The sequence below is a fragment of the Silene latifolia genome, chromosome 10, assembly GCF_048544455.1.
Source record: "Silene latifolia isolate original U9 population chromosome 10, ASM4854445v1, whole genome shotgun sequence".
In the NCBI taxonomy this organism is placed as follows: Eukaryota; Viridiplantae; Streptophyta; class Magnoliopsida; order Caryophyllales; family Caryophyllaceae; genus Silene; species Silene latifolia.
Genome location: NC_133535.1, coordinates 130,573,659 through 130,598,658, shown reverse-complemented (window position 1 = coordinate 130,598,658; position 25,000 = coordinate 130,573,659). Strand labels below are relative to the sequence as shown.

At 34.7% G+C, this 25,000-nt stretch overlaps 2 protein-coding genes across 5 annotated transcripts; one reads left to right on the top strand and one right to left on the bottom strand.

The window, feature by feature from the left end:
- Window positions 1-2,364: 2,364 nt before the first annotated feature.
- LOC141605951 (uncharacterized) lies at window positions 2,365-10,484 on the top strand. The gene is made up of 14 exons (XM_074424885.1): window positions 2,365-2,785; window positions 2,921-3,035; window positions 4,979-5,040; window positions 5,157-5,244; window positions 5,340-5,401; window positions 5,726-5,813; window positions 6,030-6,467; window positions 6,585-7,184; window positions 7,563-7,685; window positions 7,770-7,886; window positions 7,990-8,073; window positions 8,905-9,058; window positions 9,202-9,247; window positions 9,990-10,484. Exons 2-14 carry the CDS (start codon window positions 2,937-2,939, stop codon window positions 10,054-10,056), a joined length of 2,028 nt encoding a protein of 675 aa, XP_074280986.1. The 5' UTR covers window positions 2,365-2,785; window positions 2,921-2,936; the 3' UTR covers window positions 10,057-10,484.
- Window positions 10,485-11,127: 643 nt separating this feature from the next.
- Window positions 11,128-17,580, bottom strand: LOC141605952 (uncharacterized). 4 transcript variants are annotated; one of them, XR_012526539.1, is made up of 13 exons: window positions 17,386-17,580; window positions 14,491-14,775; window positions 14,144-14,217; window positions 13,706-13,865; window positions 13,552-13,576; window positions 13,365-13,454; window positions 12,766-12,937; window positions 12,604-12,677; window positions 12,431-12,500; window positions 12,223-12,294; window positions 12,004-12,137; window positions 11,735-11,855; window positions 11,128-11,642 (listed from the first exon to the last, which is right to left on the bottom strand). XR_012526539.1 is itself a non-coding variant. In XM_074424886.1 (13 exons), the coding sequence occupies exons 2-13, from the start codon at window positions 14,678-14,680 to the stop codon at window positions 11,584-11,586; spliced, it is 1,194 nt and encodes a 397-aa protein (XP_074280987.1). In that variant the 5' UTR covers window positions 14,681-14,775; window positions 17,386-17,580; the 3' UTR covers window positions 11,128-11,583. The 4 variants fall into 4 exon arrangements, 3 of the variants coding, with proteins under 3 accessions (XP_074280987.1, XP_074280988.1, XP_074280989.1); XM_074424886.1 differs by having other exon boundaries at window positions 11,735-11,808; XM_074424887.1 differs by lacking the exon at window positions 17,386-17,580 and adding an exon at window positions 14,923-15,094 and having other exon boundaries at window positions 11,735-11,808.
- Window positions 17,581-25,000: the final 7,420 nt, after the last annotated feature.

Sequence of the window (25,000 nt, the reverse complement as noted above, 5' to 3'; positions counted from 1 at the left end):
ACGGTTTCCTGCCAGGCTGTGTACATGGCTCACAGATCAACACGGGTCCTTTTCAGCGCATTTTGTTTTCACTCACGCGCATCCCGGGAACCTTCCCAAGAGGTCACCCATCCTAAGACTACTCTCATCCAAGCACGCTTAATTGTGGAGTTCTTTTGCATGGATAACCAAAAAAAGTGCACTTTGTTGATATAAGTAGTACTTTCAATCCCTTTAAGCACTAGTCAGATTTTAAGCTTATCAATGGACCTCTTCAAGGGGTTACCATACCCGACTAACGTCTTCGGTTCAGTGGAGTATTACATACACACAACCCAAACATGTCAGTTTCGATAATATATAAGACACAACAAGATATATAAATATGCAACATGCCAATGATATGAACAAGATACTATTATAAAATCACCATACCGGTACCGGGACACACCCAGACGTACTCTCAACCTGGTGACGGCAGTGCAGCACCGCCCACCAAACAGTCGAACCACAGTCCTTAATAAGGTACTTGGGACACACATGTGGTACCGGGTCCGGGAGCTAACTGGATCCCTTGCCAGGCGTCGTGTCTCAACCACACGCGTCCCTCCTTCACTCAAATCCTTAATATGCACATCCCTCTTGGAGTGGGAAGCTCCAAGAGGCGACTCAAGCGTAAGACAGTCTCCCAACCGTCTTACGTCTCCTCAACAATAATTACATCCTCAACATATACGATAATGAAATATGCAACGTAACATATCAAAATACGACTCATTATGAGACACACTTCCCAAACATGTCATCAATATCCATTTCTCAATTATCCCGACTCCTCAAGTCGTCATGAACCAATATCATGTTACAAATGCATTTCTAATAACATATAACTATATAAGGCTCACTACTATCCTCAATCACCACAACGATATGCAATACGACTTATACAATGCAAACAATGACAAATGACCCACTAACAAGTATACACGTTACCGAAACCAAGTAGGATAAACCTACCTTTTAGCAATCCGGTCAAACAATTAAGCAAGTATACTCAAATGTGCTCCTCCATAAAACCGTCACCTAAATAAGATAATAAATACACATAATTACTAACTAATCTAACTATAAGACGGTATATAATTTAATTAATTAAACCCGTCTTAAAATCTACCCAAAACCTACAAACACACGGGTTAAACTGTTTGCTTGAGCCACAAAACAGTCCTGAAACAACCCCACATCCACGGCTAACCTCCATCACCCATCACCACCGTGGTCCACCTTCCACACACCTGACCACAGTGACCAGCAGCCACTACAACCACCCAAAACAGCAGCAACAACGACACAAACAGCAACTCTTCAACACACATACACACACGACATACATAGACCAAACACCACCATAAACACCCCCACCATTCGCACCACCACTACCCGCCTAGCCACTGTGAACCACGGCTTGCCCAGCCATCAATGACGCCACCAAACACCAGCCCTAAGCACCTTCACCCGACAACAACAACAACAACAAAAACAACTAACAACAACACACAACCCGCCTACCCTTCACAAATGACCCGTTTTATGCCACATACCACCATCTAAACCACCACCTTTACTCACCACTGTAACCTTCCAACATCCCACGACAACCACCACCCTAGGCCAGCCACAAACGGAGGGTCAAAACCCCTGCCCAAAACCGGTACAAACAACAATAATAACAACAATATAAGCCACGGTCAAACCCTAGATCCGACGGTCAACGGTGGTCAAATGGGTGGTCAACGACGGTCAGAGGTGAGTCAAAGTCATGGCGGGTCAACGATATAAATTAATTAAGATATTGACTAGTATAAGACGGTCTTACCTTAAGATCTTCAGGCGGAGGGACAAAAAGCTCCCCTGAAATCTCTCCCTTCTAACCTCTCTTTTCCTCTCTCTATAAGTTATTGGGTGAGTTGTGATATTATGAGATAAGGTGATTATGGTAAGGGTAGGTTAAATATGTATATATGGGTGGGTGGAAGTTTCTAGCAACACGTATTATTATTATTATTATTATTATTATTATTATTATTATTATTATTATTATTATTATTATTATTAACGGATACTATCGTCACCAAATACGACACTAAAATATGGGGTATTTCAGCTCGTGTAAGGGTTAATTTGTGAAGAGATGAACTGAACTGAACTGAATTGAATGAAGTTGAACTAAATAAAATTAAGATGAACTGAAATAAGCTGAAAGTAAGCTAGAAAGAACAACTAAGCTGAATCGAACCCGTCCAAAGACAGTGGTACTAAACTTGAATCAGTCCAACGAAACAACCCAAAGCCCAACTTATAGAAACACCTAAAATGAAGTCAAATAACTCAAATCCAAACCACATTACATTTGATTAGTTTCAACAAAAAAATAGTCCAAGTCCAAAGACAGTCAAAGTAAGACTGCGCCAACTTTTAACTCTCATCATCGATCTCCCTCTCTCTTTCTATCTCTAGATTCTCTCCTTCCTTTCTTCCATTTTAATTTAATTAATTAATTAATTTCAATTATTATTATTCTAACATTAATTGGATCTCCTTTATTGTTTGTCTCTCTCAAAAAAACCAGTACAATTTGAGCTGTAACTTTGGTGGTCTCATACACTATACAACACCATCATCATCATAATTATTCCACCAAACAACTCTTCTATCTCTCTAATCAATTCTCAATTTCAATTCATTCATATATTCAATTAATCTTCATTTCTGTTATTTCTACAGTTAATCAATTTCGACGATTTAGGTAATTTTTTTTCCGATTTTCTTAGGGTTTTTGCTGATTTCTTGCTGTTTTACTACTTAGATCTGCTTAATTACGTTTTTGATTTTGTTATTAACTTCTGATTTTATTGTGTTTGTTTTTGTTGATGATATGCAGTGATTTGATTTGAGAAATGGCGAGTAGAGTGAAAGAAGATGAGAAAAACGAGAGAATCATACGTGCTCTTCTTAAACAACCCGGAAATCGCAAGTGTATCAATTGCAATGTTCTGGTATAATTTTTGTCTGTTTTTTTTTTCTCGTTTTGGTTGCGACTTTGTTTGCTGTCCGTTTGATTTTACGCTTCGTAGCCGTTTTTTTGCTCGTTTATTATGTTGCTAGATTTGTGCATAGAGCGAAAAGTTTAGTGTAGCTTGTAGTGAATTTGGTGTTAGGTTACTAACTTGTGTGGTTATCAGTTTGTTTCCGTTGATTATCACTTTTGGTAGCTAATTTGTTTGTCGTAGATTCGATTTTAGGCTTAGGAACTGTTTTTTTTTATTGTTTATTATGTTGCTTGATTTGTGCAAAGAGCGGAAAGTTTAGTGTAGTTTGTAGTGAATTTGGTGTTAGGTTTACTAAATTGTGTGCTTATGAGTTTGCTTCTGTTGAATACCTCTTTTGTTTGCTCGTTTGCTTGCTTTGATTCGCTATGCACTTTTTAACAGTGTTTTGCTTGTTTATTTTGTTGTTTGATTTGTACAAAGAGTGAAAACAACTTCTTGTAGCTTGTGCTGGACTCGCTGATTGATAGTTATCTGGTGTGCTTATGATCTTTCTTGTCTTGATAATGTGCCAATATTGTTGCATTGTATTGTAATGAGTGCAAAAACCTGGTGGATTTTTTGTAGGTATTTCCTGTTTTTATGTTTCTGAGCTACTTCTGTTTGAGACGTTAACCTCGCTTAGTTAATCGCCGTTTGTGGCGTTTTTGTTACTTATGATAATGTCTGTTTTCTTATTGTGTTCCATTCATTTAGTTTGGTAAGTATTAAGTAACAAAGTTACAGATGTACCTAAAGCTAGATCTGGCAAGTCTGAATCGACCCAAACTCGAACAAACCCGACCCGACATTACTAGAAAATACTAGAAAATGCTGCAAACCGAAACCGACCCGAGGCAACCTGATTAGTTTAGACCTGATACCAAACCCAACTCGACCTGTAATTTGACTCAACCCTATACTTGTTTCGACCTGACCCACCCTGACCCCAATAGCTGCCCGACTCGAAAGATATCCTAAAATTGACCTGATCCAAAAGAGAAATTGACTTGGAATATAACCCCGACATAGACGAAGGGTCAAGGCAATTGAATCAATCTTTGTATGTTATAAATGATGTCATTCAAAGACCATAACAATTCATTCCTTTTCACGTATTATGAACAATGTTTGTAAAAGTATTAAACATTAACTAACCTTATAACGTCGTCTGATAATGACCCGAATTCAACAGTAAAATAATCGGAAAAAAATCGACCTGATAATGAATTAAGGAGCCAAACCAGACAAGACCCAAACATGTCTTGGTTCGGCAAATTATCAGAATGACCCGACCCGATAACAACAACCCAAACTTGAGCCAAGAATTGACCCGACTAACCCGACCCATAAGCGTCCCGAACTCAACCCGGATGTAGTTAGACCCAAAATGTCCCGAATAAGACAAGGCTCTACCCGAACCCAACTCGGCCTAACCGATTGCCACCTCTAGTTGTACCTTCTATATTGAAAGCAATGATGGGATATGTTGGAGGGTAATTAAGTGCAAATGTTGATCCTACGTTTCCTACTTTTCCTAAAACTTTGTGCAAAAATCAAATGTATAGAACTTTATAGAGCAGGACTAATAGAGACGTTTGCTTATAAACTATTTTTACTCAATACGGGGGACAGTCAATGTGCCTCACATATCTAAGTTAGATACTAGCTATCTAACAAGAGGCCGTTTTGATTGTTTATGCCATGCGTTTTTACAACTGAAGGGACGATTCTCATGTCTGTGTTTTCTTTAACCTCTTCTACATTGTTTGTTATGTTTTATTTCTCTGGAACAGTTACTGATTTTTATTAATTAAAGCTATGTGTACGTGCTGGAGTTTTATTTTCTTTGAAATTTAGGATATATGTGTACTGTGTGCAAGTACTCACATATGTATTATTCATACATTCAGGGTCCCCAGTATGTGTGCATCACCTTCTCAACATTTGTTTGCACAACTTGCGGTGGCATTCAGTAAGTGCTCCTATGTTTATTTGATTCCTTATTTTAGAACTGGTGCTTGTTTGGATGTTTAATGCTAAAGTGGAAGAGTGCAAGGTGGGGTTTTGACAGTTTTGTTGTATTTTCAGCCGTGAGTTCACACATCGAGTTAAGTCAGTATCTATGGCCAAATTTTCAGCGCAAGAAATTGCTTCTCTTCAGGCTGGAGGAAATGAGGTTTGCTGACAGTAAAGTACATTCAGTTTTATTGTATCTTTATCACTCATTTGTGGTTTCTTAAGTATTCGTATTGTTGCTTACTGTACTTTCAGCGTGCTAGAGAAATTTTCTTTAAAGATTGGGACTCTCAAAATCTAAAGGCTCCTGATAGCAGGTTAGTTATCTCTGATATTTCTTGTTTGTGTCAAAACAAGTTTTCATAGCTGCTTGTGAGGTTAAGCAGTGTGGCTTTCTTAGTCTATGTTCTCTCCTGCTTTCATGGAGTTGACCTTTTTCTTGTTTATTCTCAAATTCCAATTAACATAAAAAGAAGAAAATGTTGCTTAAAGTTGGCGAATATACTCTATTCCTAATGATTTGGCTATTTGATTGTCTTTTTAATAAAAGAAGAAGAAAATGTTGCTTAAAGTTGGCGAATATACTCTATTCCTGATGATTTGGCTATTTGATTGTCTTTTTAATTTCATTTCCTTGCCAGCAACGTGGACAAGCTACGAACCTTTATCAAACATGTCTATGTAGATAGAAGATATACTGGTGAAAGCAGCATTGACAGACCTTCACAGGTGAAAATGCTTAGATGATCTGAACTTTTAATTATTTCATTTTACTAATCTCTTCTGTGTTAGCTGTTTAGGGGTAAGGTTTGTAGGATTAGGTAAACCCATGAAGTAATTGAGTATGCCGTAGATTACAGTTTAACAAAGTTATTTTGCATGACACTGTGCCCTTCTTTTGAAAGAAAGCGTCTCCTTAGCCTAACACGGTTATACATGTTTTAGGGTGATAAAGTAGAACCAAATGAAAATAGGAGATCCGAGTCATATCGAAGTGAATCTCGCAGCCCACCGTATGATGATGAACGTCGTTATAGTGACAGACCAAGTCCTGGTCATGATGTGAGAAGCCCAGATTATGGTCAAGACAATCGGAGGCACAGTGACTATGGGAGAAGTCCTGTCCGTTCTGGAATTGTTAGTGATTGGCGGCGTGAAGATAGATTTTCTAACGGGAGAAGGTCGGATGATCGTCGTAGTTCTGATGGAGAATTCAAGTCTGAAATGAGGTCGCCTGATAGCCAAAATGATTCCAGTATTTCCAGTCCTCCTGTCGTCCGACCTGTTAGAGATATACTGGGAGACAATGTCATACCTCTCCGAATTAGTGAGCCTCCTAGAGCCAATAGTGTCAAAGTTGCTGAGGGTGCTGTGATAACACAGGTAATGTTGTATTCAGTTATTGTTTTATTTATGTTATCCATCTCAGTTTGTAAGTTGGCTTCATTGACTATTATGGATTATGCTGGGCTAAAAATCATTTGATAATCTGTCTTGCAGAGAACAGCCTCCTCCAGTAGCTTAGCGTCAAGTAATGGCAATCCAACAGAGCTTAAAAGGGAAACCTCTTTGATTGACTTTGATGCTTCATCTAAGCCGGTTGCTGCAACACAAGTTCAGCAATCAGTTGTGGATCAATCAGTTCCACAGGCAACTAATACACCAAGTGATGATAATTGGGCTTGTTTTGACAATGTTGTGGAAAAAGTGGAAAAAGACGTGTCTCAAAAAACACCTCCAAATTCAAGTTCACTTGAATCTGCGCTCTTCGATCTGTTTGCTCCAGCCAGTGGTGGCGATGCTCCTAAATCTTCAAATGACATGTTTCCAGCGTCATCCAGTGGCAATTTTATCAATGATTCTGTGAGTAATACCTCGGCAACGGCACCCTCTGGGGCCTTTGTGACCTCATCATTGACCACTTTGACATCATCTTCTGGAGGTGTAGCTCCTGGGCATGGCCTGGCTCCCACTATGCCTACAAATGGTGGAGTTCAATGGCATGGTACGCAGATTCCGCAACCACCTTCTACAGTTGCTGTCAATCAGCCTGCTGCTTCTCAGTTGGTTTCTGGCTATGCTGGCAATTTAAGTTATCAGGTGGAGCTACATTAGCTAATATCGATAAATTACAGGATATTGTTTTGAAAGCTATAGTAACACCACCTCCATCCCAGTTTCTTTGTCCCTGTTGGACTTTGGTGACCAACATATGTCAAACTTGGACCTTAGATTTATTCAAAAATGCATAGTAGTAATTTTCATATCATCGTTTTTAAAATGTTATGGATACTTAAACTGTGAGAAAATGCTGGTCAGTTGACACCATTTGACCACGAAAGTTAAATGAGGACAGTATAAACGGGATGAAGAGAGTAACTTATAGTCTTATACTTGTATGCCATAGTTAAGATGTAGTCATTTTAAACAAAAAATAATAGTTCAAAGATATGCTGCTGATACACCTACAATTCACAGGGAGTGACTGGTAATCCTGTTCCACAAGCACCGCATTCTTTCACACAAGCACCACAGGTTGTTCCAACCCCTGCAGCACAGGCAAAAGAAGCTGAAGCCAGCAGGAGGCAAGCACTACCGGCGGTATGGTTTCCTTGCTTTTTTTTTTATCAACCTGAATAGTATGGCTAGTCAAATTATTCAAGAAGACTTCAAATTGCTGTTCAGGATCTGTTTACTGCTACATACTCTCCCATTCCGTATCAAGGTCCTGGTTGGCAAACTGGTATGCATCCAGGCATGCATCCTGGCATGCGATTTCCCATGCAATATAACACTGCGATGGTATATCTCCGTTCTATGCTTCTAATTTGTTTAATTTAATTTTGTTTTATTTTTTCGCTTTCATGCATAAAGTTGATTTTGTAATTTTTGCCTGCATGTACAGTCAATGCCGTCATTTCCTCAGCCAATTAGATCAGCTAACCCTTTTGATGTAAATGCTGAAGCATCTCCCTCACAAGCTGCTGCGGTAGGTCATTGATTCACACATTAATCATAAAACACGTGTTTTGCATATCTTGTATTCATTGATGTATTAGGGGATTAAAGTCAGAATCTCTGAACGAGATATTTAAGTACTAGATAATGGTATGAAAAGTCCGCTGTGGAAATATTAAAGCAATAGATAACGGTATCAAAAGTTAGTTGTGGAGATATTAAAGCACTAGATAATGGTATCAAAAGTCAGTTTCGTTCAATTTATCTCATCATCTTTGAAGAAGTACAAAGTTGTTTGCTGTAGTCTTGGACCTACATTACGTCTGTTAGGACTGGTACAATAAATTATGAATAGAACGCACACAACCTAATTTTTTGGATTCATATCATCCTTTTTGAGATGATTTGTTTAATTGTTGTGAATTGGGCAATGTATTAGCACGGTGTATGCCTTTAAAATGTTGTAACATGTGCAAAGTCTGAAAAGTGTACTCTTTCCCATTTGACACTTGTAGTCAACTCTAAATATATATGGAGATAATATGTACGGAGCATAATTTGTCAACTTTGATCTTTAAGACAAACTATTGTCATGCAATTCTTAATTGTTGTACAGATTAACAATTATATATTGTGAACAAATGTCGGTTAAAGTTTATATCATTAACCACCCAAGTCAGATAGGGACCAAAATTTGGGATGAAGCGAGTAACTATTTATGCAAAGAACTACAAGTAGAAAACAAAGAAAAAAACACTTATCATCTACAGTCCTGAAACTAGTGGGTATATTTTTACTTTTTTGGTGATTTGTTTGGTGCTGTGCTTGATTCTTGTAATTCTCCAACATGTATTTATTACAGTTCCCTTCAATGTCTTCCATGCATACGGCTCTGCCTAATATGGGTGCTCCTGGAGGTCAGAGGGGTTCTAGACCCTCGTGGATGCCAACTCAGTTATCATCTTATCCATCAACAATACCTCCTAATGGACCATCATTTGCACCGCCTATGCCAGGTAGTAATCCAGTGGAATTGATTCTGCTTTTTTGCCCTTATCTTAATCTTCTCTCTTTTATTGTTGTTGTACAATCATGTTTCAAATTGCTCGTGGTTGACATTAATTATGAAGTCTTCTAATTCTTGTTTCAAAATCTTCAGGGGCATACATGGGCCAGCAACTACACAGTAATATGCCACCTTCCAGGTAAAATATTATTTTTGACATTTAGGCAATGCTACCCAATAATGAAAGAATCTCTCGCCCTCCCCAGTCCCCCCCACCCTCTCCCCCAGGTAAAAGTTGCACAGTTTGGGGAAGTCCAAATTATGCGGCCTTTACCCTTGATTTCTCTAGCCTACTTCATGTCTGCTTGAACCTGAAGTAAAAGTGATGTTGTCTGGTGCCAATGGAAGTGTTGTTTGAAACTTGATATCAAAATTACCCTTCAAGGACTGATCTCAGTGGTTGCCTAAATAATAAACATGCATCTGATATTGCCTCAACATATGGTGGTGGTAACCTTCATATAGCTTGGCCACAATGTAGCGTCACGGGCTCATGGCTGTTATTCAATTCTGTGTGCAACAGTGCGACTTTCAGTAAGGTTGTCTAGTCCCATCTCGCCAACAATGGGGAAATGACGCACTAGGAAACTTACCGAATTTCTCTTTGGACGGAAAGCATAGGGTATCATATAGAGATATTTTACTCTAGTCCAATCTCGTCAAGAATGGGGAAATGACCCATCAGAGGTTGTTACATCTGTCTAAGGTTCATATAAGTTGGGAACATAGAGGCAAAAGCCCTGAAGGGCGCTAAAGCAACCTTTAATAGAAAGACCCAAAGAGCGAAGGTCAAGCAACCAAAACCAAGCCATGTGTTAAACTTAGGTGCCTTTATACCTAGTCTGGATCTCTCATTGAACGATTTTAAATGCACTATGCAGGCCTCAGGGTTTTGGAAGCTTCGGTACCACACCAAACCCTTCAGTTGGTGGAAACCCATTTGGTTGAAAGCCTTGTCCTGTCTACTCGCCTTGCCTTAGATTAGGTGTTCTACACAGTACACATCACGAGGAAGTTTTGTAATCGTCTTGCTCGACAATGTGTTTGTTTGCTTTGACCCTGTATAAATATTTTACCATTGTAAAATTGTAAAAGAGAACCACCATCAAGTGCTATTGACAACGGGAGATGGAACAGATAGGTGGCGTTTGGTGTTTTCGTTCATATTAAGATGGAGTTGTTCTTGAGAAATCCTTAGCTTCCGTTATTCAGTTGTATCAATTTATAATCTTCGTGTAGCTTGGTATGGTGTTGATGTATCATCTGATTATTATACTAGTGGGCGCTCAGCTGCGTCTATTGTGTATTCTTTTTACTTGACCTTTTGTGAATATTGATAATTTGCTTGAATAAATGTGTAATTTTGTTTTGGGATATTCTCTCGTGTACCTCTAAAATTTTTCGTTTTCTCGTGTACCCCTCGTTTTTCACAAAAAAACTTTGACCGACAATTCTCTGTTACAAATTCACAAAATGGTAATTTTTTTTTCAAACAAATTATCTCGTCAAGGCCTTCAATTTGAAAAAAAAATCACCGCATTTTGAGCTCGTAGCCGGTAGTTATGGTTGGTCAAACATTTTTTAACGAATAAACTTTGACCGACCATAATTCCCGACTACGAGTTGAGACGTCGGTGAATTTTTTCTCAAACTGAAGACCTCTTAAAGACGGTCAATGTGGAAACAAAATTTATCGTATTCTGAACTTGTAGCCAACCGTTATTCTTTTTACTTGACCTTGCCACTAGTTGATATTTTTGGCATGCTGAATCCTATCCATTTTCATTGTGAAATTAAATTTAACAATGCCTGTTGAATGTCTTTGTTCATCGCAACTCAGAAGCGCCTGAGTCTTACGACCATCTCCGAAATCCATCAGCTGCGATGGTTTTTCATTGAAACCCCCCCCCCCCCCCCACACCACCACCACCACCCCCGCTATTATTTTTCACGTCACTTTTTGTTGTGTACTTGTGTCTAACATTTGTTTTTCACTTTAGTAAATTGGAAAATGAGAGCTTCTATAAGAATAGTATAGTACTAACTTCTGTAGAGTATATATACAAAGTGAATATCATAGTTACAAAAACCTTTCAGGAACTCCCATCTCTACTTATCAGGGATCCCATTCGACTACACACTCAATAGTTGAGCCCGCTGTGCGGGATCTCATAGTCAGGCTCGAAGCCCCTTAAGCTACTCTATATCCATATATCAACCCGCTACGCACTAAGATACACTCCAATCACTGGATGATTCAATACTCATAACCATAAAACGTGACAAATAATTCAATAATTGTACTAAATATTTAAGCTTCTTCGGCTTTGTTATCTCGAGCACTGTCCCCAGTAACCGGAGACGATCCGGTCCCTCCTACTAATCCTATCTTCTCCCCCCTTTTGTGGCGTGTCTTCACATGTCACTGGTACAATAATGAATCAAAGAATTACTCATCAATAAACGAGACCTTTTTCAGGGAATATCAGCAGTTTGTCTGCTCTTTAGTATAACAGGCGCCACAAGCATCCACACTGCAACAAAACAATGAAACATTCAACTTTCATCAAGCCTGCTTTTTGTACCACCGTAAAAAAAGGTCATTTCGAGACAAATTGTCACTCACTGTATACACAAGCAGCCAACCATCCGTTTACTACTCTAACCCAGGTGCTTGTCCATCCCACGTCGATCGTCCACCTGTCATATATCAAACCGGTTTAAAATTCCAGACAGTGGCGGCGGACCTAGATAGAAGTTCGATTCAGGTGAAAATATCAGTCATTTTATATATTTTTCTGTAGCATGTTCCGATGCCAAAGGATTAGTCCGTCTCCAGCTCCGTGAAAACGAAAATAAATGAAAAGAAATTTCTCTGTAAACAAAAAAACTTACTTTTTCATTGCATGATGAGTATTCCAACCAATGAGCAGCATAGCAAAGTACATAGACCCGGTAGCGAAAACAAAATGGAAGAAGCCATAGCCATATGGTACATCCTCATCTGCTTCTGTTTCCTTTTTCCAGAACTACACATGTTCATGCTTACATTTAGGCTTATCTTCTAGACTTGCAGTATTTTCAAGAAGTATATCTATTAAATGAATAATTTACCTGGAAACACTGTGAATCAATGCCAGTCGAGAAGGTTGCGAATACTATTGTCAGTAGTGCGACGATGAAACTCTGCAGAATATTTTAGAGTAAAGATTAGATTTTTCCCAGTAAAGATTAGATTTTTCCCTTTATTCTGAAATAAATTAAATTCATCCTATGGGATTACTGAAGATCAGTGAAGGTGAAAAAGGTGATGAGAAATTACAATGATGGTAAGCCAGTCAGTCCTACTGGAAGCCTCGGCCTTCCGGTTGCAGCTGGTTCCAGCAGGTTCACTAAACAGGAAAACATATCGCACATAAGATCGTGATACTTGTAAGATCCTTCCATCATAATTATTCGACTAATCAAAATTACGACAATGGCTAATGGACTTGCCTTCTGATAGCACACCAACAGAGAAAAACAATGTAAAGTCCCATAAGCCCAGGAGTTAAGAATCCCTTGTTAATCTGTACAAACAAGACTATAACTTTAGCCACACAACTATTACAAATGATTGAGACGGAAAGAGTATAATACGGAGGATAAGACACTTACTTTGGGTTGTAGAGAGACACTAGTCATAAGCTGAAGAAGAACAAGAGTCCAAGTGATGAAAAAGATGTTGAGAAGACATGATGTTTCAGGTGCATACCACAAATACATCATTATTATCCCCACTATGCACACTATGTATGCTGTTATGGCTACAATTGTTGAGTGTATCTTACTGCACAAATTAGTATATCTTAGATTACATCATATAGTTTAAAATAAAGCAAAACAATAATTGTGTTTGTAAATGGCCACTTTTTGACTAAAGTTTACGGCCTTTTCTATGTATCGTTCCAATTTTATCAGATGTCATTAGAAATGACCTTTATGACAATTTTGGTTCCTAGATAGACAGGCTCGTTGGAAGACCTAACAAAATCAACTTGACCTTGATAATCAATCATATTGGTGATTCGTCTTAGTTCGCATAAGACCCTAAAAAAAACTTGACTTGGAACTGACCTGATCTAAACTGCATGATAAACCTAAAATGATCTGACACGAATTGACCGACTCAGTCTCTCTGGATGAACCGTTTGACATGCCTACACTTATATCGATTTCTAAAACATTATTCTGCAAGCAAAGGGGCGAAATATTACCATCGGACTGCGTATTTCTCTGTTTGGCAACAATCATTCAGCCATGTGATGAAAGTAATCACACTCACAAGCTGGATCAAGAGAAAGATCCTGTAATATATGATGAAGAAAAAAAGGTAAGAATTTTGTGATGTAGTTCAACCATCAAAATGCTTGGATATATTCAACTAAAAAAACAATATATTACCCGGCACCAAAGTGAGCAATTTCTCCTGCCAAAAACAGAAAGTTATTTAATCAGTTCCGAAACAATAGATATGTAATGATATGTAATTCTTGTATGAGACGATATGACAATAATAATACTCTAGGAGTATTATTGAGTAGGCTAAGTGACTAACCATAGATGTAGACAAAGGAAGAAGGAAACAGGAATGGGAGAACCATGAACCCTCCAAACATTGTAGCCTTGGCAACCCACCATCCAGAATGCCACGTGTCTCGCCGGTCATGCACTTTTGAGGTTCCAACGGAAGAGATGAACATTGCCAGAAAGAACAGCTTTTTGTTTGTCAAGGTTAAACATAATATTAGCAAATAAAACCACCTCGAAATGACCTAAAATTATAACCCGACTCATACCTAAAACTTTTACACACGAAAGGAAAAAAAAAACTTCATAAACACGACCTAAAATTATAACCCGACTCATACCTTCATGACATGACCTTTACAGCCTGATACGACATGACATGTTACTAGAAATGCACTTTAATAACAAATCCAAACAAACCACGACCCCAATGAACCGTTTACCATTTCATAAAATTAGAGGATACAAAACATCCCAAGCTCACGCGTAGTACTCCTTCCGTGCCTGAACAGTCTGAACCACCATGGCATTCTTTGAATCCTACAAAAATTGAAAAAGACAAAATAATTTAATATTCGATTTTAGTTTGTATCTTAACTGAATGCAACACCACCAACATTAATTAAGTGCCTCAACAGCTAAGGGGTCGGATATACACACCGCCTTATCCTGTATTAAACCGTATAAAGAAGCTGTTTTCAGCTGACCCAAAAATAAATTTGCGTCGAAAATTGCATATATTAAATTTAACTTAACGAAGAAAGCATGATAAAATAAAAAATAAAAATAAAAATACTAGTACAAGATACTTACTTCCCAATCCCATATGTTTCATACTATCTTGGCCATAATCACGAATAACCCAAGCTAGAAAATTTGTAATGAGGAAGATGAAACCATATACATATCTTGCCATCCACGGGTTCGACCCATATCGAAACTGGCCCAACCAAGATCCGTCTCTTAGACCCGGATACTTTTCTTTGGTGGTACTACTCTCCATCTCAAATGAAATTTAACTTTTCTTAAACCATTGGATTTATGATTTAAGAAAGTTAAGAATTAAGTGATTTCCACTACAACGCCCCTTCTTTTGATCTGCAAATTGTATTCAACAGAAATTAACATGTGTTTTACATTAAATTGAAACTAAAGAGAAAAAAACTAGGCTTCACAAAAGAATAAAAGTGTAAACAACCTGTTGAGTCGGAGGAAGTAGTTGACATATTTGTAATATTAACTTACCTAACAACATAGGAGTAGCATGCAAATTGCAAGAATGAACATAATGAGTAATAATGATGGTTAAAAATTTATTTGGTGTAGAGAAAAAACTCGTGATAGTTTGCCACCTAACAAAGTCTTCTTTTTTATAGTACAATATATGATGAATGTAATTAGTTTTAACTTTCAAGGTATATATTGCTTTCTTTCTAAGTCATATATACTCATATCCAACAAATTTATTTTAAATGAAAGAGATTCTTTAAAGGAGGTTACTACTTTTTTTAGCATTTCTCCAAACATTTGTTATCATGGAATGTTAAAAAAAAAGGTCTTCTATAAGGCGGTTTTACAATCTATCTATCTATATATATATATATATATATATATATATATATATATATATATATATATATATATATATATATATATATATATAATCGGGTTGAAAATCGTGAATGTGCCACGTGTCAACCAAACATTAAATACAAGTATTAATTACAAATTTGAACATTAAATATAAACATAATAAATTTGTATAAATCTCAAAGAAAATATATTATAATTTAATAAATTTTATTATAAAATTAAATTAAATAATTATGGTGATTTGATACTAAATTTATTAAAAAATTATTTTGATATAAATTCTAAAACGTGAATAATTACGTTCATTACGAAAAATGCTTCAAATTGAGTATAATTTTCATTATATTTATTGAAATATTTTTATTTGTAGAGATGATTAAAGTGAGTGTCTCATAATATTTTATGTTTACGTAAAAAGACATTTTGAAAAAGTTATAAAACTTAAACCACTAAATCTTAAGAAAAATATATTTGGAAGAGTCATTGTATTTCTTAAAAACATAACTTAAAAAACTACTAAAACATAAGTTTTTATGTGGGAATGAAAAAAAATATATTGCGAAAAACTGAATATATGTGAGATTTTGATAGGTTTAAATAGTGTGATAACGAGTATGTATGTGCACAGTGATCGCGAGTGCATTTAATAATCAAAATAAAAGTAATGATTATAAAATAATATAATATTATAAACGACATGAAAAAGTAGAAAAAGCGTTATATTTTTCTTTAATATATTCAATTAAAATATGTATACGTCGAGTATAAATATTAATCATGACTAGCTAAATATTACGTTTAGTTAAATATTTTATATGTCAACTTCTAAATACTTTGAAGTTAAACCTCAAAAAATATTATTTAAGAAAGTTTAACCTATTTTATTTACAGATAAACTCTTAAACATCATTTATATATAGTTGTTTAAAAATACAAAAGGTGCAATTCTTATAGATATGTTTGACACATAACACGTCTAAGACACAATGAAAACATTTGAATAAGTTGAGTTTGAACTCTATAGGTTTGATACATAAATATCACACGTTATACATAAAAAACTAAAAATTACATAAAATTATATTCACATTATTTTGAACAAATATTAATTGATTTAGAACATAACGTATAGTGAAATGATATAATTTGAGAACTTAATGTTGATTGTTGCATTCTTCGAATAAATTTTATTTTAATTAATATGATATTTGATCAGTCATAAAATAATTTATAAACATTGATCATGCATAATTAATTAACACTTATTAGTTTTATTTAAAACGGTATGTACTTTATTTTAAAACATTAAAGTTAAACCTAAAAAAATAAATTTGAGAAAAATTGATTTATTTTTATTTATAGTAAAAAATGTTAAAGGTCATATATAAATTATGTTATTTTTCTTCAATTATAATAATAAAATTTTAAAACAGGCCGCGCTAAGCGCGGGATACTACTTAGTAACATATTGTAAAACTCGGCTTTTATATTTACCAAAATTGGTAAACACGAAACTTTTTAACTACATTTGTAAGGGTAATTATGCAAGATTAGAGGCAATTTAACAATAAGTTAATGTAAAACCGCCTTACAAAATTTTACGATAAAATAAAATAAAATAATATTGTGGGTCAATTTTGTTGGCATTGACAAAGTGAATCCAAGGTAACATACTTTTTCTCTTCTTCTTACAAACCAACATAAAAAAAAAAAAGATGAAACTTGACAAAAACCCAAGAATCTAGGTAAGGTATAAGATAATATCAACACTTAATTAAATCCAAATTGTCACTTAAAATCTACTTAATTTAAATATAGTAATTACATAGAAACAGAGCAAAAAAAACAGAGCATTTTTATGGTATTATGATAAATCATCACACATTGCAAAACTAAACTAAAACTCAACTTAGTCATATAAATCACATATACTTGTCTGAAACCGCCTTACACAAAGATTGTGTATGACCAATCCAAAACACAAGCAATTCATGACCCGTGTTAAAATAGAAGGGTTACCAAAAAGAACCGTTTTACATATAATTGTGTAAAATCGTCTTCCACAAGTATTTGCAATTAAGTAAATATTGAAGTAAATTAGAGGTGGGTTATTACCAGAAATCAGGAACTGTTCTGGAAACAGAGCAAAAACAGAATATCTTCAAGAAGCTCTTTTTATCAACAATAATCTTCTTTTGATGATGAAGACAAATTGTTAATACTGAAGAAAAAAAGAGATTAAAGTTGTGATTTTACTGTTAATAAGTAGCTTTTTTGGGCTTTTCCAAAGTTTTTGTTTACACAAATTTTATATTTTTAAGTGTCAAATGTGTTTATATATATTTAGGTAGAACACTTTAGCACAAATCATGGTTGAAATTGATAAGTGCCCTTTTGTTTTTATTATTATAACTTCCTCCGTCCTTATTTGTTTACCTATTTTATTTCGGGTATTTCAATCATTGTTTATCTTTTTATTTTCATAATGTTTTTAATGGGTCTTTGATCCTCTACACTTAATTTATTCCATTTGTCATCGAATAATTGTCTGATCCTCTTTCGTTGTCTTTGTGATAAAATTAAAGGTAAACAAATAACCGGGACGGATGACGGATGACGGATGGAGTATTATATTTTTTATTTAATTATTTAATTGAAACTTTTGCTTTTAATAGATGGTTGCTTTTTTTCGCGCCGTAAGCATCAATGAAAGCTTTTGGCTATGGAGGGGGTGTATCATGAGTGTGATTATAGAAAACGGCATCGTTTTGGAGTTAGTGTGACGAAATTCCATGCAATTTTTTTTGTTGGGTTGGGTCATTTTATGGGGCAAGGCATTAAGGCAATGTGTCCTTTAGATTTAAGTGATTAAAGGGAGATGTCCACTAAAAAGAGCATGCACTAACTAAAAAAGAAATCAAATTTGTGTTACATTTTATGGCCATTTCCTCTCAATTCTTATCTTATATTTGGTCCTTTTGGCTTCTAGGGTTGTGATAAGTTAGATTAGTTGATGCACCATAATTTTTGAGGGTTTTAAGCCAAATGGAAGATGCACTAGTACTTTAAAGTTTATAAGATTTGAATATTATTTTGGGAAAGAAACGTTTTACGAATAAAATTCGGTACGTTATAATTTCGTGTATGGTTGATGTTGATTTGACGATAGCTTGTTAAATTTCACATGTGTTTGGGCTGCGTGCTTGCATCAAGAAGAGAGAGGCGTAGAGTTTACTTCATAAGTTCGAAAAAGTTTCATTCTAGAATAATGAATTTATGAAGTATTCAACTATTATCTAATACAATCTCTGGTGTGCGATACTTATATGTGTGGGTTGAAGTTATTGTTCACATGGCTGGTTTACATAGTAGTACTATAATAGTAATTTCTATTAAAACATAACCAAGTGGTGTTAGTCCAGTGGTAGCCGGGTTAAACCTTGAAACTTGCAGAAATGCAGGAGTTGAGAGGTCCCGGGTTCGACTACCAGTTGGGGCGATGATCACTTGGCCACTGCAGCTCCCGAAGGGGTGACTTACATGGTCCATGTGGTGGTGCGGGAATGTATGAGCCCGGGGGGATTCAACCCCCTCGTCATCAAAAAAAAAAATATCTATTAAAACATGTGTCTTCATTTACTAGTTACTACGTTAAAAGAAAATGTTGTTAAGGATTCACATGTGCACAAAATATACAAAGTGTTAAGGTTAGTTATATGTGTAAAAGAGTCTAACATTCATGGTGGCTGTTTGAACAAGATTAAGAATAAACAAAGCATGTATGATATGCAAATATATAAACTAACCATGTTTACTCAGTTACGGAGTATTTAGTATAAGACTTTGACCTTATTATTATAGACTAAAAACAAATCGGACGTCAAACTTCAACTAAGGCGTCACAAAGTCTAAATAATAGAAAAAATATATATTACACTAACTTTGTATACCAAACCTAATGTTCATTTTCTTTGCAATTAGACCCGATTTTAGTAGCTAGGAGCACGAGGAACCAAGGTTTAACAATAGTTTACAAGTGCATGTCAAGAACATCAACTAAAGAAGTTTGGTAGAGTTTAATCAATTGTTGGTGAATATAATATCATTGCTAACGACTAGCCAATATAATAAACCTCAAGTTTTTTTTCTTTTCCAATATGATTTTGTTTTTTTTTTTTGACTCGGTATAATTAGATAAGAGTGTGTAGTATGACACGAATGCAAGTTTATTCTTAAGGAAATGTATTATTGAAATATTTATAATATAATAACGCATGTGTTTCCATCAAAATATTATTTTACTGGAATTACTAAAAATTGTCTTTAAAGAAGTGTATTAATTTTTTTTCCCTAACATATATATTTTTTTCCCTAATATATATTTTTTTTTCTATAGCTGTAATAACAGTTAATAAAAAAAATATTTGCAATTGAAAATTAGAAATATATAAACTCTACATAATAGTGAGTGATTTTAAGTCATTAAGAATCGTATGAATTCTAAAATAAATAATACTCCCTCCGTCCCGGTCAATTGTTGTCCTTTGGTTTTGGCACAAAAATCAAGGAAAGAGGAAGGGACCAATTACAAAATGACAAGTAGAACAAATTGAGTGGAATGATCAAATTACTTATCAAATTTATTCTTAAAATAGAAAGGACAACAATTCACTGAGACACCCAAATATGGAAAAGGACAACAAATGACCGGGACGGAGGGAGTAAATAATTTAAAAGAGACATTTTAACCATACAACATCATAGAATAAATATTAAACGGCATACACCTTCGTGAATGGGTTAGTAGATGCATTACCAAAAGTGGGTAAAAAAATTCTCTCCAGTACTCCACCCTCTCCAGTATCTTTCAGTGCCTTTTAAGGGTCCGAATTTTATTTCGGAATGATCTAACGGTTCGCTGTTTTGAAGAGGGGTAGAGGGAATAATAATTTTATTTTGTTATATTAGAGGAAATGGAGAAAAGGGGTAATGGAGAGGATCATCGATGTCAAAACGTCATAGTCAAAGTCAATAACGTTTTCATCTGCTACCATTAAAAAATCACCAAGGTCGTGTTTTATTTGACGCCTTTTTTATAGGCACAATTGCTAACAAGTACAGTATTGACGTATTGTATTTTTGTCTCTTTCGGGGATTAACCTCACTAATTTATGAAATCTAAATATATTTCTTGGTTTAAGGTCTCGTCTTTTGTCCTTTTTTGCTTTTAATCATTCTCATTGGTTTGTTACAAACTTACTAGTTACTAGAGTCCTATGGGCAATGATAGGATGTCACCTAATTAGCATGTGTAATAATGATTCAAGCATGTAATTTTTCTAATCATTTTTTTAACTGTTTTTACCCCATAAACGCCAAGTCCCAAAACAATAAATAATCCCACGTATGAAACAATCTTGAATTTCGGAAAAGGAGCCTTGATACGAAAGTGGAAGCGAAATAAAAATTTTATGCTAGGGCTTGAACTCGTGACTCGTGAGATTGAGGGATAAGTTTGATTCCGTGGGGATATTCGACTTATATCTCGAATAATGGATTGTGATCAAAGCTTGATCGAGTTTTTCAATTTTTATTCTCAAAATTCCATAAAATAAGGATTACAAAACATCTAGCTACCTACGCTTCTAACTGGGAGCTAGGTAGCACCAAAACGGACACGGACACGGGACACGGACACGACACGGACACGTGACACGGCATCCCTTGAAATTTAGGACACGGGACACGTTATTTAAATTTAATAAAATATATATTTTATAATTATAAACATTCCATTTTATTTTTATAAAAGTATTTGATATTAAATTTAAATAAGTGAAGCTAAAACTTGCCCTTGATTATAACTCGTTTTCATTTACCATCCAAACGAATCTTTTAATTTATCTCTTTCGACAACTCATTTCACGCTTAAAGAACATCATTCACCCCAAATGATGTCCAAATGTCATGGACATACACGCGTCGGACACGGCCGAAATACCATGGACACGCGTCAGACACGTGCCCGAATAAATGTAGAAAGTTAGACACGGCTTTGTAGGTGTCCAACACGTTTCGACGTATGTTCGAGGAGTGTCGGTGTCCGACACGGGACGACTGATTAAGAGAAGTGTCCGTGCTACCTAGACTGGGAGTAGGACAACTAATTTGACTAGACTCTTTATTCTGTCGACTATTAAACTCTAATGGCATAAAACCGCCTAGGAGATAATTTTTGTTAGCTATTATTCTATTAATTATTATTGCATTGGATGATAAGTTGACAAAAATCGATTTAGAAGATTAAATTATCCATTAGAATCATTCCTAATATAAAAGGGTAAATAAATGAATAAGATACCCAAAAATGTGAATAAATATCCTAAAATGGAGGGAGTATGCTACATAAATTCTAGGATTACTTAGTCTTCACTTTTTTAAAGAGAACGAATGAATTAACACGTATGATTACTTATTTATCATTCATGATTCATATATATGCAATCCCCTATTTACTAAATGAATAGGCAACCTCACAAACTTCTCATCCATACACTGTTGTCGACGGTGGACACCCCGATTTACACCAAAAAAAAAAAACAAACTTCTCATCCAAAAAACATCTTTCTAAATAAGGTAGCTAATAGCAATTATGTATACATTAACTAAGTTAGGAAGCTAATAATTAGAATAATTTAATTCATTAAATTATTATCTTTTCATTAAAATTAATCTTTTCATCAAATTATATTTTTTTTACTAACTCTAATCTATAATCATTTAATTTAAATATTAAAAAAAAAATTATATCAAACTACGAATTACTAAATATTTGAATGATGATATTATCCCCTATCTACTAAAATAATAGGTGAACTCACAATTTTTTTCCCAAAAAGCATCTCTTTATATAAGGAAGCTATTAATAATTTAAAAGTATTTACTAAATAAGGAAATTAATAATTATAATGTATTTCATTATATAATTCATTTCACTAACATTAATCTTTTCATCAAATTATATAATTTTCGCTAAACACTAAACTATAATATTTTAAGTAAAGTATAAATAATATCAAATTATAAACTAATAAATATTTTATTATTGATGCTATTATTTGAGAATGACTTGACTCATACTATTCATACCATGTATAAACAAAACAATAAATCGTTTTGATTACTTTCATAACAAAAAAAATGAGTGAATTTATAAGTTGGAATCATTAGCTTTGTTAAAAATACTTTTAAAAATAATACATTTCAGCATATTACTCAATTCTCTTGTATTAATTTTTAATTTTAAATTTTTTTCTCGAAAAAAAATATAATAACGAAAAAAAATGACTAATTAATAAGATACCACTATTATTTTACGATTTAATTTTACTTAATTTTCTTGAATAATTTTACAGTTCTATTCTTTTTTGTTCTCATATCAAAATATAATGACGTGAAATATAAAAAATTAACGAGGCGTTACTTTAGCACAATTCATCGAGCGTGATCTAAACTAGTTAATTATTAAGCCAACAACTAGAAAGTTATGCTTATGATTTTGCTTAAAATTTGTCCTTAATCAAATTTATCGGTTTAACAACTCGGAAAAGTCTTCTTTCCTCTCAATTTTAATAACTTGATGGTTAATTTCAATCACTCCCATAGCTTTTGTGGTTAATATAATCCTTTATTTCAAGTATAAGAATATGCATGCAACAACTTTCGATCTTGCATTCTTGTTTTATTTTCCCGTTAACAAATTATATTAAATTCATTTTTTTTTTAACTACGATCTTATTTATGTTTTATACATCCGTGATCAAATCCCGTCGAAATATATCCTTAACATTAACTCTTCCAATAGCCCTATCGGATCAGCCTATCCCATAACTTTTTGTTGATAGCAACGTAAAGGCAAGGAAACAATATAGTCGTTCAGATTCATTGCAACGTAACAGTTTTAGTGACGTTTTTGTGGCACTATGGTGACCTATTATTGCGTCACCTTTATGTTAATAATGTTAAGGTCCCTCACCAAACAAATAATCCAACAAATTAAAGCATTGCCACAACAAGCTATGTTTCCTAAAGAACCCATCATTTTTCATTTCTAAAGTATACCAAATTAGTTGGTAATGTATACCAAATTAGTAATGATAAGTTAGAAGCTAAACACTCGATATAATCCCTAATGCAAAATATATATCATTATTACAAAAGATACTCCCTCCCAGTCGTTATAATGTTCCTCTTTGATATGGGCACGATACTTAAGGAAAAATATTAAAATATTAGTAAAAGAGTTGTGTGGGGTTGGTGGTAGGAGAGAGGGATGAATTATTAGTTGTTAAATAAGAATTGTGGGGCCAAAACATAAAGGAAAGTAATAAAATAGGAGTAAAAGAGTTGTGTGGGGTTTGGTGATAGGAGAGAGAAATAAATAAAATAAGAGTAAAAGTTTCTAAAAATAGAAAGGGGAACATTACTTGAATAATCCGTTTTGGAAAAGAGGGAACATTATAGTAACTGGGAGGGAGTATGAATTATGATTGCCCATAATCTAGGCATGCTATTAAGGGCATGCTTCCTTCAACTTTGTTAATTAATGTGATTATTATAGTATTGGAAACACTTCCCAAATATAGTCCATATCTACACCTAGGATAGATATACCATAATGAGTTCCAAAATTCTCTCCATTTCCTAAAAAGAAATGGAGAGGCCATTACCTATTAACGGCTAAGATTGTATCGTGTCAACATCGAACGGTTCACGATTTATACATAAAAATAAAGGGTTAATAGAGTTAGATGAGTTAATATTATTAAATGGGTTTGTGAGAGAAAATGGAGAGAAAAGAAATGGAGAGGATCCTTGTTGCAAATTAGGATGCATGGTTAAACTATAGAGTCTACTCTAGGTATATGGAGAATGAATAGCCAACAATTTGACTTTATGGAGGCCAAAGAAACTCAATGCAGATTGCGGATCCTGTTCTATTTTGTTTCATTTCTTGTGTCTCATCACATTTTATATTAACACTTAAGCACTTTGATATATATTATTAAAATTTATATTATTTAAGGTGTGATATGTCAATATTTTAAGGTAATGGAATACGAGATGAGACATAAAAATGGGATAAGTGATGTCAACTGCAAAAAACTTTGGTGTAGCGAATTGCTAATGTAAATAAACTAAATAATAAAAATAAAAATATTTCAACTAAAAAAATTCAGTTATTGACGTAGAAATTTTGTGGTTAAGAAGGCATTGAACACTATACAAATAATTTTATTCTAGAATACGTGATTAAGAAGAGTGATGCTCATTGATCAATCCTCGAACCTTTGATTTCGTTTTTTTTACTTTATTGACGTAGAAATTTTGTGATCCAAATAGCACGAACCAAAAGGTTTGATATCTCATAAATAGTGGAGTACTTTGAGTAAGTTTTAGGTTTTTTATTAGATTTTATCGGTCAATATGCTTGATGGGGCATATTCTGCACCGCTGACCAAGTCAACAATATTGAGCAAGGTCAAGGATATCCACAGTAAAGTCAACGACTCGAACAAACTAGCCGATGGAGCCCATCGGCCTGTCACCTGGGTCTCGGCCAGACAACTAGCCAGCCGGGACACAAATCCGCGTACTCATATCCAAGACCCTCGGCGAGCCTGCCATCGGTCCATCGGCCGAGGGTACAACGGTCTTTTCACCTGATAGT

What these genes read in the sequence shown, in the direction of transcription:
- LOC141605951 (XM_074424885.1), top strand. Translation starts at nt 2,937, where the DNA reads ATGGCGAGTAGAGTGAAAGAAGATGAGAAAAACGAGAGAATCATACGT. An exon ending in CTAAAGGCTCCTGATAGCAG is followed by an intron (nt 5,402 to 5,725) that starts GTTAGTTATCTC and finishes TTTCCTTGCCAG; the next exon opens with CAACGTGGACAAGCTACGAA. An exon ending in AGGGTGCTGTGATAACACAG is followed by an intron (nt 6,468 to 6,584) that starts GTAATGTTGTAT and finishes TCTGTCTTGCAG; the next exon opens with AGAACAGCCTCCTCCAGTAG.
- LOC141605952 (XM_074424886.1), bottom strand. Translation starts at nt 14,680, where the DNA reads ATGGAGAGTAGTACCACCAAAGAAAAGTATCCGGGTCTAAGAGACGGA. An exon ending in GTGTCTCTCTACAACCCAAA is followed by an intron (nt 12,678 to 12,765) that starts GTAAGTGTCTTA and finishes TTGTTTGTACAG; the next exon opens with ATTAACAAGGGATTCTTAAC. An exon ending in ACTCATCATGCAATGAAAAA is followed by an intron (nt 11,809 to 12,003) that starts GTAAGTTTTTTT and finishes GATATATGACAG; the next exon opens with GTGGACGATCGACGTGGGAT.